General features: G+C 46.6%; 1 protein-coding gene across 2 annotated transcripts in view; it reads left to right on the forward strand.

The window, feature by feature from the left end:
• Window positions 1-815: 815 nt before the first annotated feature.
• Window positions 816-13748, forward strand: part of CLTC (clathrin heavy chain) — an 82513-nt gene continuing 69580 nt past the window's right edge. The window contains exon 1 of one of the 2 annotated variants that reach the window (XM_077312436.1): window positions 816-1214. In XM_077312436.1, coding sequence (XP_077168551.1) covers window positions 1173-1214 — 42 coding nt within the window. In that variant the 5' untranslated portion in view covers window positions 816-1172. The remainder of the gene's footprint in view (window positions 1215-13748) is intronic. The other variant, XM_077312437.1, reaches the window with a different exon arrangement.

A 13748-nucleotide genomic window follows, 5' to 3' on the forward strand; every position in this document is an offset into this window, starting at 1 on the left:
GATGAATGAAGGGACTGTATTGTTTTCAGCCAAAGGTCATTACAATGCCAAGCAATATTATAACAGTTAATAGCTGATCAAACAAAACCATTAAAATGGTACATACAATAAATATGCAAAAAATATAATAATTCAGACTTCAAAGTCTCTGATGGCATACATTTGGCATGATTTTTCCTTGCGGCTAATGCAAATAGTGATAAATTATAACTGATCAGGGGACTGGTATCCGATAATAAGAATACCATTTTGTCTAAATTTGCAGGAAAGTTCTGGCCTAATAAAAATCTCTTAATATATTTGGTTCTTGGCTCCAAGTACAGAGGCACAAGTTTTAGACGGAAAGGGGAATGCGTCTGTGAGTTCCCGTAGGTCGACTCCTCTGCTGCCAACCCAAGGTTACCCCCTCAAGGTCACTTGGCCTCGCCGTGCCCCCGCTGGGATTCGAACCCGCGACGCCAGCATTTCATTCAAGCACTTATTAGCCTGTAAAACGCTGTCGGCCACAGAGCCCTGGCTGGAGCCCCCGCCAGGAGGGGCCAGGTGGACTTCGCGGGGAGCCTCCTTCCCCACGTGACACGGGGGCCCGGCGCCCAGGTAGGAGGGGAGCCCGGAACGGAAGTGACGTCACCCCACCCAGGTCGCATGATGTGGCAAAAAAAAGGAGAAGCGCCGAGCACGGAGGGAGGCGGGGGTTGAAAGAGAGCCCCGCCCCGTTCGCGGAGAAGAAGTATCCTTCCGCCGCTCCCATTGAAAACTACGCGGTTTTACTTTCCTACCTTCTCTCTTTTTTTTTTTTTTGGCCCCCACGCGCGATCCCTCCGCCTCCGCGGCGCTTATTGGGCGGCAGGTGAGGCGGCGGAAGGAGCCGTTTGGCGAGCGGCCTCACGCAGCCGAAGCGGGAGCCGTATCCCTCCGCCGAGCGGGGGCCGTTTCCGGATCGCCTCCCGCCGCCTCCGCCTGCCCCGCCATTGAGAGGCGCCCGGCTCCCTGGCCCCCGCCCGCCTCAGCCTCAGCCTCAGCCTCCTCCACCGGCTGCCCGGCCTCCGTCGCGCGCGCTCGCCCGCCCGCCCGCTCTCTTTTTTTTCTCCCCTTCTGCATCGGAGAGGAAACGCTCCCCGACCCCCGAAGTCGGGCTGGAGCCCCCAAACCCCAACAACGCCTCCGCCGCCATGGCCCAGATCCTGCCCATCCGCTTCCAGGAGCACCTCCAGGTGAGGCCGCGGGAGGCCGAGGGGGGAGCCGCCCTGAGGGGACTCACCTGTGGGCGCAGGTGAGGGGCGGAAGCGGGGGAGGGGGGCTCCCTCCGCCTTGCCCCCCTCGGAAGGGTTGTGTGGGGGGGTCAGGACACTGCGGGGGGCTTCTTTATTGGTGTGTGTGTGTGGAGGTTGCGAGGCCCTCGAGGGCCCCGGGCGTCTGACGCCGTGGCCGAGCAAGGGTGACACCTGAGCATGCAAGACCAGGGGTAGTCAAACTGCGGCCCTCCAGATGTCCATGGACTACAATTCCCAGGAGCCCCCTGCCAGCATTCGCTGGCAGGGGCTCCTGGGAATTGTAGTCCATGGACATCTGGAGGGCCGCAGTTTGACTACCCCTGTGCAAGACCCTTCACCTCCCCGCGGGAGGGAAAAGGGAGCGCGGCCCGCGGGCTTCCCGCGGGTTCTGCTCCACTCACGGAATGCGGGGGGCCAGATTTCAGCCCCTCCTGTCTCAGGGGCCCCCCGGGCTCCCTTGCCCGTGTCGATCCGATCGCTTCCAAAGGCCGAGGAAGACCATAAAACGTGCTGAGGTTTCATAGGTCGCAGCCCGCTTGGCCAGGGGAGGGGTTGTCCTTGCGGGAGAGGGGCCGGGTGGGGTTAGGAGATGGTGGCACCTCTAGGAGGAGGGAAAGAGCTGGGGGGAGATGTGAGACCCGAGAGGTTAGGAATGTGGGGAGGGGGTTAGATGAAGAAGGAGCGGAGTTGGTTCTTATATGGGCAGGTTCCAAAGAGGTGTAGGAGGGAAGGACGCGTGGGGCTGACGGGGAGACCTGGGGAGGGTGGTGCATGGCCAGGGCTTTGGAGCCCACTTTTTATTTCCCAGAGGAGTCCCAAAGCAACTGACAAATATCTTTTCCTTCCTCTCCCCACAACAGACACCCTGGGAGGTAGGTGGGGGCTGAGAGAACTGTGACTAGCCCAAGGTCACCTGGTGGGTGGATGTGGAAGGAGGAGTGGGGGAATCCAACCTGGTGTTCCGGGTTGGAGGCCTCTGCTCTGAATCACTACACCAGGCTGCCAGCCTGTGTGTGGTGGCGAGGAGACACCTGACTGGTGGCAGTGTAGGTGTGGGTGAGGGAGCTGAAGATTTGGAAGGAGGAGGAAAGGACAGCAATTGAAAATAAAAGATGTAGCCTCTACACGTACTAAATGGATAAACTGTCCCTGCTTGGGAGGGGGGGCATCCTGTGGTCATTGCTGCAGTGGGGGTGGGGGAGTTGAGAGGGAGTGGCTGGTGTGGTAACTTGAAGGAGTTGGGGGGTCCTCATGTAATGGAGGGGGCAATGCTGTAGAGTTGGCCCATGAGCAATGGTGGGGTGGTGGAGAAGCTCAGGAGGTATGAAAAAGGGGGGTGAGGTCACAGCTAAGGTGGGTGGTTTTGTGTCTGATGCTGGAAGGAGGATTAGCACCTGAGTGAGAAGATCCTAATTAGGACTTCTCTAACCAAGTGTGATGGTCTTGTTTTTTTGTTTTAAATGAGGAATCTGGTTGCCTGGCAGGGTAGGGGAAAGTACCAAGAGGAATTGTTCTGGAACAGAGTGGGGGAGGGAGTGTATGTGTATTAATATGGTACTTGGGCCCTTAGGAGAGAAATGAACCTGGGGGACTTTCAGGGAGGTCAGCAAAACTGACTTGTCACTTGTGACAGCTGTTGGCAGGGAGTTGTGCTGGAAGGTTTTTGGTGATCACAATGGATGGAAGGGAATTTATGTGCTGGGGTGCGGGAACAACCACAGTGTGTAGGTTAGGCTTGCTGAGGATTTTGCAGGAGATGAGGATGTGGGAAGAGAAGGCAACAGAAAATATACGCTGCAAGAGAGCTTGGAGCTGGGATTTTATCTGGCTTGGGCACTATATATTTTTCCCCCCCATGTTTGTCTTGCTGGGTCCCCAAGTGTTGCTTGTGTGACAGCAGATGGTGGGAAGCTGAACAGGGATTAACGGGAGAGTGGTATGGAGGGAGGCTGCTCAGGAGGCTATACATTGCTGGATGAGTAATGAGAGTTAATAGGTGGGTGTTGGGCTGAGTTTTTTGGTGCTAATATTCTAAGGTGACCAGATTTTAACATTGGTAAAGCGGGACACCATTGACTGGGGGGGGGGGGTTCTTGATTTAAAATTTGGTCTATATGGAGCAACAAAAAGTTTCATAGAATGCATAGAACGCAAAAAAATAGTATTGTAATATATTTATATTTTTTACTTGCAACATAAGTACAATTTGCCAGATGCCCCCAGATGTCCCTCCAAAAGTGGGACAATCTGGTCACCTTATAATATTCGGAACTACAGTGAACTGCTGGGTATGGATCATGAGAGAAATGTGGTTCAGGTGTGATAGTGTGACCAGTAAGGGAATGCAAAAACTGAGTGTGTGTTATGTGGGGCTGGCACCAGTTGAGGGGGTGGGAGTAAAATCCAGGTGATGGGGCTGCATAGGATTTAAGCACAGCAGCTGTCCGTGAGCCTCCCTTCCTTGCACATCTGGCATGAGAGCTGCAGTAGCAGTATGGATTGTTGAGTGGGTGTGCTTGGGGGTGAAGTCTCTGGCGGCTGCGTACACAAACGCCGCCTGCCTTCAGGTCATGTCCTCATTGCAGCTGGAAACTGCCGTGGGGGTTTCTGAACCAGGAAGGACTGCCACACTAGAGGCACAGCTTTCTGACCTGCTGAAATGTCAGTGCCCTTAAGGGGAGAGCTTCACTGACTCCGGAGAATGTCGCCAGAGGTGGCGCTTTCTAGGCTGCTGTTGCCTTTGCAGGGGCAGGGATGGGTGGGGGGGGAGAGTGGCTCTTCCTCGTGTTATGCTGCTGCTGCTGCTCCATCTCCAACACAAGTGCGTGTAAAGACGTCTCTGGGGTAGTGTATCTTGACAGTTTGCCTCCAGGCACTTTGGAAGCTTATTGTTTTAGAACTGGAACTCCCGGCATCAACTCAGTGGCTTTTTATGTCTCTTTTCCTATTCCTATATTGTGTCCCTCCGTGTCCTCATTCCCTCTGTCTGATCTGGGATCCAACAGGCTTTTAATGTTGAGGTTAGGAATCGTAGCTCTCTCGCAGTTCCGCAGGGCCTGTACAACGGAACTCTTCCACCAGGTCCTTGGTTGAGGCTAGGGCTAGAACATTAAGGAGCCCCTACACATATGAGCACATGAGTGCCATATATAGTACCATATATAAAAGCTACAAGCAATATCAACAGATTATAATCTATCTGTAGTGGAAATAGTTGGCACCCCTGGGAATTTATACCTTGAGGCGCTGGGGGGGGGGTTAGGATGACAGGAAGAGTGGATTTGAGATGGGGTTTAATTTTTTCTCTGCCACTGTATGTTACCTTAATGCTTTAAGGTTTTAGTTGGTGTGGATTTTATTTTTTTCTTTGTAACCTGCCGCGAGATGTCCATGAGAGCGGCGGGTAAGAAATCTAATAAATAATAACAACAATAAAATGCTGCCTTCAGTTCATACAATTTCCACTTTACAAGAGTCTTGCTGTGTGGTTGAGAGCAGGTCTCTGCTTCATTCAGTGCCTGCCAGCAGGTGTGGCACTATTTTATTATTATTATTTATTATTATTAATTTTTATTATTTATTTTAATCTACTGCCCTCCCTGAAGGCTCAGGGTGGTTCACATGGAACAGGAACAATACAGGTAACTCAGTTCATAATAATAATATAGTGCTAACAATATACAACAATATGGTGATAACAATAACAATAAACAACATTATGAAACGGGGGAACACTGGAGAGAACATTGAATCAACTAGTACCGAAGGCCGAGTGGGTTGGGCGGATCTGCTGTGATTGTTGTAAGAGGAGGGAGGCTCTGGGGCCATTGGGAAGTGGTGGTTCAGGTCAACCTCAACCAAATGCCTGGCGGAGCTCCCTTTTGCAGGCCCTGTGAAAGGATAAGCTTGGGAAGGCTTTTCTTCTAAACTTGAGTCACCTTAGTCTTCCACAAAGCAGAGCCACCAAGCTTCTCTCAACCGTAAGCCCCCTTTAAAATGGCCAGAAATTATTAGTAGCTGTGGGCCTGGTGTTTAGATGTCACAGTAAACCATGGAAATATGGCAGCCAACTGTTTCTGGAGGTCCCTAGTTGTGGTTAAGTGAACAACCATTTTTGTTCAGCATTGGCCTCTAAGTGTTCATGTTAGGAAGAACCCTGCTATAGGTTTCCTTTCTGTGTATGCTTTAGCAGAGAAGCTTCAAAGTGCCTGTCCATTGCTCCTGCTCAATATACAGTGGCATTAATCATTGTTTGGCAAAGAGAAATCCCTGCTGTTTTGTGGGACCGGGGCTTTCAGCATGGCAATAAACTGATGGTCCTTGACATGTTTCAAATCAGCAGGACTGGCAGCATCCTGTGAAATAGAATTTGGGCATTCTCCCAAGAATGTTCTTAGTCTCTGCTGTTTATCACCATTCTGTCCCATGGCAGCATGACCAAGAAACAGAAGCCGAGATAGGGCTATGCAGCAAACAGGAATAGCAGAAGTGGGTCTCCCCTGACTTTCTCCATGGAATGGAATTTATTCCTTGCAGAGTCAGGGAAAGAGATGAAGAGAGATAAAATACTTCATGTGAGGCAATGCTGCAGTGAGAGTAGCCTCCCCCCAATTAATAGTATTCAGTAATGAAAATCCTGCCTAGTGGGTGCTCCCTACAGGAATTCTTCCCCTGTGCACATTGTATGTAAAGAGCCAGTGTGATGAAGTAGTTAAACCTGAGTTTAAACCCAATCTATGGTAAAGCTCACATGAGCTTAAACCCAATCTATGGTAAAGCTCACTTCTACCTGCCTCACAAGGTGGTAGGGAGTTTGTGTAAAGCTCCTGGATATTTTCTGATGGTACAAAACACCTTTGACTCGAACATTTTGTAGGTGCTTAAGATCAGCAGGATTCTGCAAAATTGACTCAGATTTCATTTGAATTCTAACTGGTTTTCTACTCAATTATATTTGTGGGTGGTGGAGAAATAATGTTGATTAGTTCTTCAGAGCAGTCTCTTCTGAAGTTGGCGGATATGCGTGCTAGTAACAATTTCTGGAGAAACCCTGTACTCTATCAGACTTTGGCTGAGGAGGCAACAAAAGATGGTAGAGCAAACTGCTCAAGGCAAGTGGTGTGGCTGCTTAATGTTTCACCATTGTTCAGTGTGTGTCTTCTGACATATGTGGTCTGTTTATCTGGATTTTTTTCTGAAATAAAATGATACTTAGCTTCCATCCTTTCTAAGCTGGAATGACTGAGGAGGAAGCTGGGTAGGCAAGCAACGTAGAAACAGCTGATCTTTAAAACAATTGTTTCTTGATTAGTTTATAGCTGAGCCCAAGGGGTATCTCACAAGCACATTCTGAATGCTGGAAAGTGCATTCTGCTTGTGCATGGGAGGGAGGGGGGGTTCAAAAGGCCCCCTAAACATTTACTGAAGGCATTACATTCGGCAGTCAGCTTGACTGTAGCTTCTATGTCAGAGTGCTGGCCTGAGAACCCAGCAGCAGGCATGTATTTTCCCTTCAGACTGGCGCATAGCGGTTAGCTTCAGATTGGGGCATAGCCCAAGCTTTCACTGCTTGATGACGCCATGATTGATTTAATTTAGTCTTCTATTTTCCTGTTCTCCCAGGTGGGGGCCCAAAACAGCTTGCACAATTCTAAGGCTGTTTAGATTCACATAAACACAATGCTGTATAAAGAACAAACAGAAGGTACACAGAAGATCCGCAGCTGGTGTTTTTTGGGTTAGCCCGTCAAGGCAACAGACCTTTAGGCTCATAGCCCTTCAACTCCCCCCCCTTCCCCCGCGCTTCAGATAAGCTACAACAGGGAAGAGACAAACACTCAGCCAATCACGTATCCTCTGTGGTCCCAGATTATCTAGGGTTGTTGTTTTTAGTTGTGAAGTCCTGTCCAACCCATGGACAATGATCCTCCAGGCTTTCCTTTCCTCTACCATTCCCCGAAGTCCATCTAGGGTTACTCCTGGCTAAAGTAAGAAATGACAGTGGTGGAGGGGAAATTGGCTACAAAAACTCATGCTTACAACCCTCAAAACTACTGCTTTTACCTGACATTCAACCGTTTCAGTTGAGCTACTTAATGGTTGCAGAAGCTTTAATTGCGAAAATGATAGAGGCACAGAGATGCAGCCAAGTAAGAAGGTCACTAAGTAAGATTAATTGCATTTGTGTGGGAACTTGGATTTCCTTGTGTGTCAGAACTTTTATGTTTCAAGATGTTACGTACTCAAGCCAATGTGTAGGTTAACTTGTAATCGGCAAAATTGTGGTATAATCTTTATGAAAAGCAGGCTGCACATGCACCCAATAAACTGGAAAGGTGGTCCACAGAGCAATTTCAAGTGGCTTCCAAAACCTTTCCTGTTGTTTTATCTTAAACGCCTTTGGGCTACCGTAAGTGGAGAATGTCAGTGTCTGGATTGTTGTAAGGGAGGTATTTTAGGTTCTCAGCATTTTCTGCCTTTGTGCCAAGCGGCTCAACCTCTGTTAGCCGACTAAGAAAACAGACCTGGAATACATTATTCAGGATGTAGACTGTACATGCCTGCCACTGTCACCTTTTGAAGCGACAAATGAAACCTGCGTCCCAGCTCAATTTCAGTGCTGGCAATTGTAGTCCGTTGCTTTGGCAATTAAGTGTTCGGCATATTGAACACTGGCCTCCTTTCCACTGTGACTTCTGCACATCTGCCTACAGCAGGGCTTGATAAATCCCCGGCACCGTGGCACCTAGACGTTTCTTTGTGATGCCTGGTGTTTTTAAGAGTGATTCATAGTAGAATTACAAAGTTTTTGAGGTGAGGGATAGAGGTAAGTGTTCTTGTTACGACAACCAGGGTTAGCCCATATTTATGTATATGCTACAACTCTTGTTATAACTTTAAAAAATGGCAAGGGGAGTTCAGGGGCAGTTTTTTTTTTCTTTTTGCAGTGTCAGTAATTAGAAAGTGCAGTCATTAAACTTTAAACCAGGGGTAGTCAAACTGCGGCCCTCCAGATGTCCATGGACTGCAATTCCCAGGAGCCCCTGCCAGCGAATGCTGGCAGGGGCTCCTGGGAATTGTAGTCCATGGACATCTGGAGGGCTGCAGTTTGACTACCCCTGGTTTAAACCCTCAAGGCTGAAAAATAAGTCCGGCTCCCAGAATTTTTGGAGTGCGTCTTGAAGCTGGAGAAAATTTGTCAAACCCTCTGCCTGTTTAATTTTAATGCCACTTCCGGTTCAGTGTTTTTTATACCACTGCTCCCAGCACAGCTGGCTCGCAGCGGTTTACAATGAACATAGAATAAAACACCCCTCAAAACATCAGTACAAGTTAAAACATCCAAATGTAACAACAATGCTCCCTAAAATTATTAGAATCAAGGTGGCGGTACAAATACAAACTCCACCCCCAACTTCTGAGGCAGTTGAACCAGCACAGCAAGTAGTCAACAACTGGAGTTTTCTGCACTCCCCCCTCTCCAAGGGCGATGGTTGTTTCCAGTTTTGTTGCATATGGCAATTTGCTGTGACATCTTGGTTGATGATGGGCAGCCAAGAATTGTAGAGGGATATTGGTTTAAGACATTAATGGACTATACTTACTAGTGGTAGTACTAAGCTTAATTGTATGTAGCCATAGGCCTTTACAAAATATAAGAGACAAGTTTAAACAGTAAGAGTAGAACTGTATAAAAGCATAAAAGTTAAAACCATATGACTATGAAACAGCATGCAAAGTACAGAGATGCAGGAGTGTTAAGAGCCTGCCTTAATGGTGACAGCGTTGGCCCTTATTTTCCTTGTGGCCAAAGCAAATAATGAGGTTTTATATACTGTCAACACAGTCAGATACTACACTTACTATTATACAAGGTTGTCCTTGTGTGGAGGTAGTGGCATTGAACTTTATTTCCCTATTATGAAAGAATCAGCTTCCAATGGGTTCATCTTTGGTCTAAAGTCGTCTTTCTGCAAACTGAAATTTGACTTGTAAAGTAGGCATTTGTCTGGGAAGTTTTTTTTGCATATGCTTTCTGAGGGTGCAGTGGCATCTCAGTATAGTCTTATTCATTACACGTCTCCTTACATATACATAAAAATGTTGATTCTTGCAGGCTGTCAATATATCAAAAATAATTTCAGGTGTGGCTTAGAAATATTAGTGATCTAGTAATCTTAGTGATTGTGTCTTCTATCCTAGGACACTATGGAGTCATAGTAACTAATGGCAAAAATAAAGATTAATGGCTAGAGTAGAATTCAAAAAATGTATGAGCTTTGGGGAGCAGAGCAAACAAGTTTGGAGAAAACCTGCTTAAAATAAGTGTACTGTACAGTTTAGCATTTTACTCTAATTTATTTATATTTAAACTTGTATACTGCCACTCTCAAAGACTCGCAGTATACAAGTTTCTCTCAAAGACTTTTCCAATAAAAAAGTAAAACAACCCATCCCATAAGACCCCAGTACATTAACCGATGACTATACATAAATTCATCAGAGTCAACTCCCCATCTCCCCTCCCTGTCCACTTGTAGTCATGAGCTCTGAAAGGAAGATGTTGACCAAAGCAGGTGTACATTTTAGGGGATTCAAGTTTGGCATGATGCAAGTTGGATAGAATAAGTTGGCAATAGAAGGCATCCACTTTATAATAAACACAAGAAGCTTCCTTAGAAAGAGTACCTTGGATCCAAAGAATTATGTAGCTAGTTTCAGTTGTCCAAGGAGGTTATGTGCTTGACTAAAAGAAGCATCCCCTCTGCCCCACGGCAAACCGCTCTTGACTGTAAAATGTGTTTAAAGCAGTATAGCATGTATAATAGGGTTAGCCATTGGGGAAAGTGTATGTGGGAAATTCCACTAGGCCTACCTGAATCATTGAACACATCTTAAAATAGCTCTATCAATCTGTGCCAATATCTTGATTTAAGCATTATGATCCAGAAACATAAAATATTCCCATCTTTTAGCACAAAAATTCAGAAAACGTGCAATGTCATTAAGGAGTTAGAAATATTTGAATACTGAGTTAATTCTTGAGCAGGATGCCATTCAGAACTAGCCACAGTAATCTCTGCCTGCCTGTGCAGTGCGCTCTTCTTGGGACTACCCATGTACACTGCTCAGAAGTTGCAATCTAATGCAGAAAGGCGCAATCAGACTGCTGGTTGGGGGCAGGTATCAGGAACATATGACCCTGTTATTACAACAATTATACTGGCTACCAGCTCTGAAGTCCATTTCGTAGTGTTATAATTTACCTCTTAAGCCCTGCTGATTTGGGATTAAAGTATTTGAAGGACTGTCTCTTCCCATATGAATTAAATTCACAAGGAGAGGTCCTCCTATCAATCCAAGAAGCTTGTTTGGTGGAGAGAGGGCCTTTTCAGTGGCAGCCCTAAGATTGTGAAATAACCTCCCCAGGAAAGTGATTCTAACCTCCTCACTTTGGTCTTTAGAAGGCAGATTCAATCCTAAAGTATGGTTTTGAAGTTTGGCTGTATGTTTTCATCTATTTTTGTGCTTTATTAACATGGTAAACTGTCTTAAGCTCTACATGGAAGAAAGGCAGCCAATGAATATTTTAAACAGACATCTTTTCAGGCTTAAGCAAAGCGAGTGCCAGATGATATTCTGGGCATGGTAGAAATCCAAGTCTTCAGATCAGTAGCCTGGCCTGGGTAGGCCAAACTGGCCCAGTCTCTTCCGACCTTGCAAGCTAAGCAGGGTCAGTCATGGACAGTACTTGGTTGGAAATTTAAGTTGAATGAATGAATGAATGAATGAATGAATGAATGAATGAATGAATGAATGAATGAATGAATGAATGAATGAAACCACCAAGGAAGTTGAGGGATGCGATGACAAGGCAAAGCACTTCTGAGCATCTCTAGCCTTGAGAATCCTAAGGTGGCCATAGGTTGACTGCAACTAACTCTGGATGTAGGCTGTCAGTGCTGGTGAGAGATCCAAGTTAATACTGACTCATTACATCTACACCACACAGTCTCTTTACCATTGTAACACTTTCATAGGTTGGAACTGAGATTTCTCTTTTTCAGAGTCCCCCTCCACGTCAGTCCTCAGTCCCATCCCTAGTTAGAGCAGGATGTGTCAAACTCCTTGTTTCTGAACTGTTCCCTTGCATTTTTGTTGACATTGGTCTCTAGTATTGCTTCAGATGATTTGTGGATTAGGTTCTGTGTATACCGTTTGTAAGATAAGATCTTGAGAACAGGTCCCTACTTGCCAGCGTGGAAGCAAGTCTGTTGAAAGCTGCCGTTCAGCACAGAAAACACATATTACCTTCCCCCGTTTCTTGCACATTAGGCAGTGCTGAGGCTTCAATATATAATTCTTCTAGACACCTGCATATGCTAGATGAGAATCACATACCATAGTCTGACAGCTTGCTAGATAATTCACAGCGATGTGTAGTCTCTGCTGAATTGCATTCAAAAGGCGCTTTACAGCTAAGAGTTGACAGCAAAATGTTACTAGCAACAGATCACTCCCCTTCTAAGATTGGCTGACTGCCCATCTGGTACCATCCGTCCGCCCACATGTTGAGGCATGTTCAGCTTGTTCTTCCTTTGGGATGTTCAGAGCCTTCTTAGAAAATATGGCATGGCTTCTTCTTATGTTTTTAACTTGGGGAAGCTTAAGTGGCTCTTCCGTGTTTGTTTTCATGCTAGTTGAAATTACAATAATACACTGTAATCCTGTTTACAGGGGTAGTCAACCTGTGGTCCGCCAGATGTCCATGAACTACAATTCCCATGAGCCCCTACCAGCATGTGCTGGCAGGGGCTCCTGGGAATTGTAGTCCACAAACATCTGGAGGACTACAGGTTGACTACCCCTGGGTTAGAACAAATCTGTTTCAGGAATTGTATAGCTTTCCTCCAAGACAAGAAGTGTGCTCTGCCAGAAACGGGCTCAGCTTTTGGTGGAATCAATTAATAGAACCTGACTTACTGTCATTGGAAGGGATATATAGACTTCATCAAGGCTTAAGTTGCTAGATGTTCTGTATCTGCTGTACTGCTTGGTTTTCAGACAGTATTCACTAGAGTCTTCCTGTTCTAAAACACCACCTCCTTACACAGTCACCCTGGCTGACCTTTAAATTCACTATTTTTGGCTGACTGTACCTTTTACTCTTTCCCCCTTAAGCAGTGTGGTGAGATGTGCAAACTCAGAGAGCCTGGCATTCTCGGAAACCTTTTCAGTTCCAGCAGAGCAACCTTGCTGGATGGGAGGCTGTGCGTGACTTCCTGGCATGCTGTTCTTGTGACAGGAGATTTACCTGACTTCCTCTTAATTCCACTACTACTTAAGAAGGGGGTGGGTGGGATGAGCTTACAAGGCTGGAGATCTGGTTTTCAAATGTGGATCAGCTCAACGGGCAGTTGTAAGGTGGGCGTTTTTGTGCATTCATTTCAAAAAGCACTTGGGTTTTGCATCAAAAGTGTGAGTGTGTGTGTGTATATATGGGAGTGATGTTTTAGCAGGGCCGCTGTCCTCCTGCATGGTAGCATCTGGGAGTGGGAAGTCAGAGTTACAATAGAGTGATGCACGGCGGCTTCTGAAGCTGCTCCGGAAACTCCAACTGGTCCAGAATGCAGTATGGGGAGCACACGTTATTTATTTATTTTATTTATTTATTATATTTATATATACAGCCCTCCCCAGAGGCTCAGTACGGTTTACATAGAACATAAGAACAATACATGAAACATATAACGTATGAATTACCGTACAATATTAATAACTAATCGTTGTAACAATATAACAGTATAACAGTATAAACAATGCAACAGTGCAAACAGGTCCGGAACACTCTGGTGGAGTTCTGAGCGGGGGGGGAGCAGGGGCCCTTCAGTTGCTGTTGGTTGTGTCTGGTCTCAACCAAATATCTGGCAGAAGAGAAGAAGAAGAAGAAGAGGAGGAGGAGTTGGTTCTTATATGCCACTTTTCTCTACCCAAAAGAGGCTCAAAGCGGCTTACAGTCGCTTTCCCATTCCTCTCCACAACATGTGGGGGAGTGCAGAATCGAACCCAGCATGCCAGATTAGAAGTCCGCACCCCTATATATTTATTATTATATTTATTATGCACATGTATTATGCACCCCTAACCACTACACCAAACTGGAGCTCCTTTTTGCAGGGCCTGCGGAACTGTTTACGTTCCATCAGGGCCCTGATCTCCTCCGGGAGCTCATTCCACCAGGTGGGGGCCAGAACAGAGAATGCTCTGGCCCTGGTCAAGACCAGGCAGACTTCTTTAGGGCGAGAGATATTGCATGTGTGCTCGTTCAGCTGCACTGGCTCCAGATAGGGGACTGAATCAGGTTCAAGGTTTTGACACGTTCAATGCCCTACAATATGGGATCCCTGTATCTTTGGGACTGCCTCCTCCCCTGTACCCTTCCCCCAAAGAACATTATAATCAGGCAGTCAAAAT

The sequence above is a fragment of the Paroedura picta genome, chromosome 15 (assembly GCF_049243985.1).
Source record: "Paroedura picta isolate Pp20150507F chromosome 15, Ppicta_v3.0, whole genome shotgun sequence".
Lineage (NCBI taxonomy): Eukaryota > Metazoa > Chordata > Lepidosauria > Squamata > Gekkonidae > Paroedura > Paroedura picta.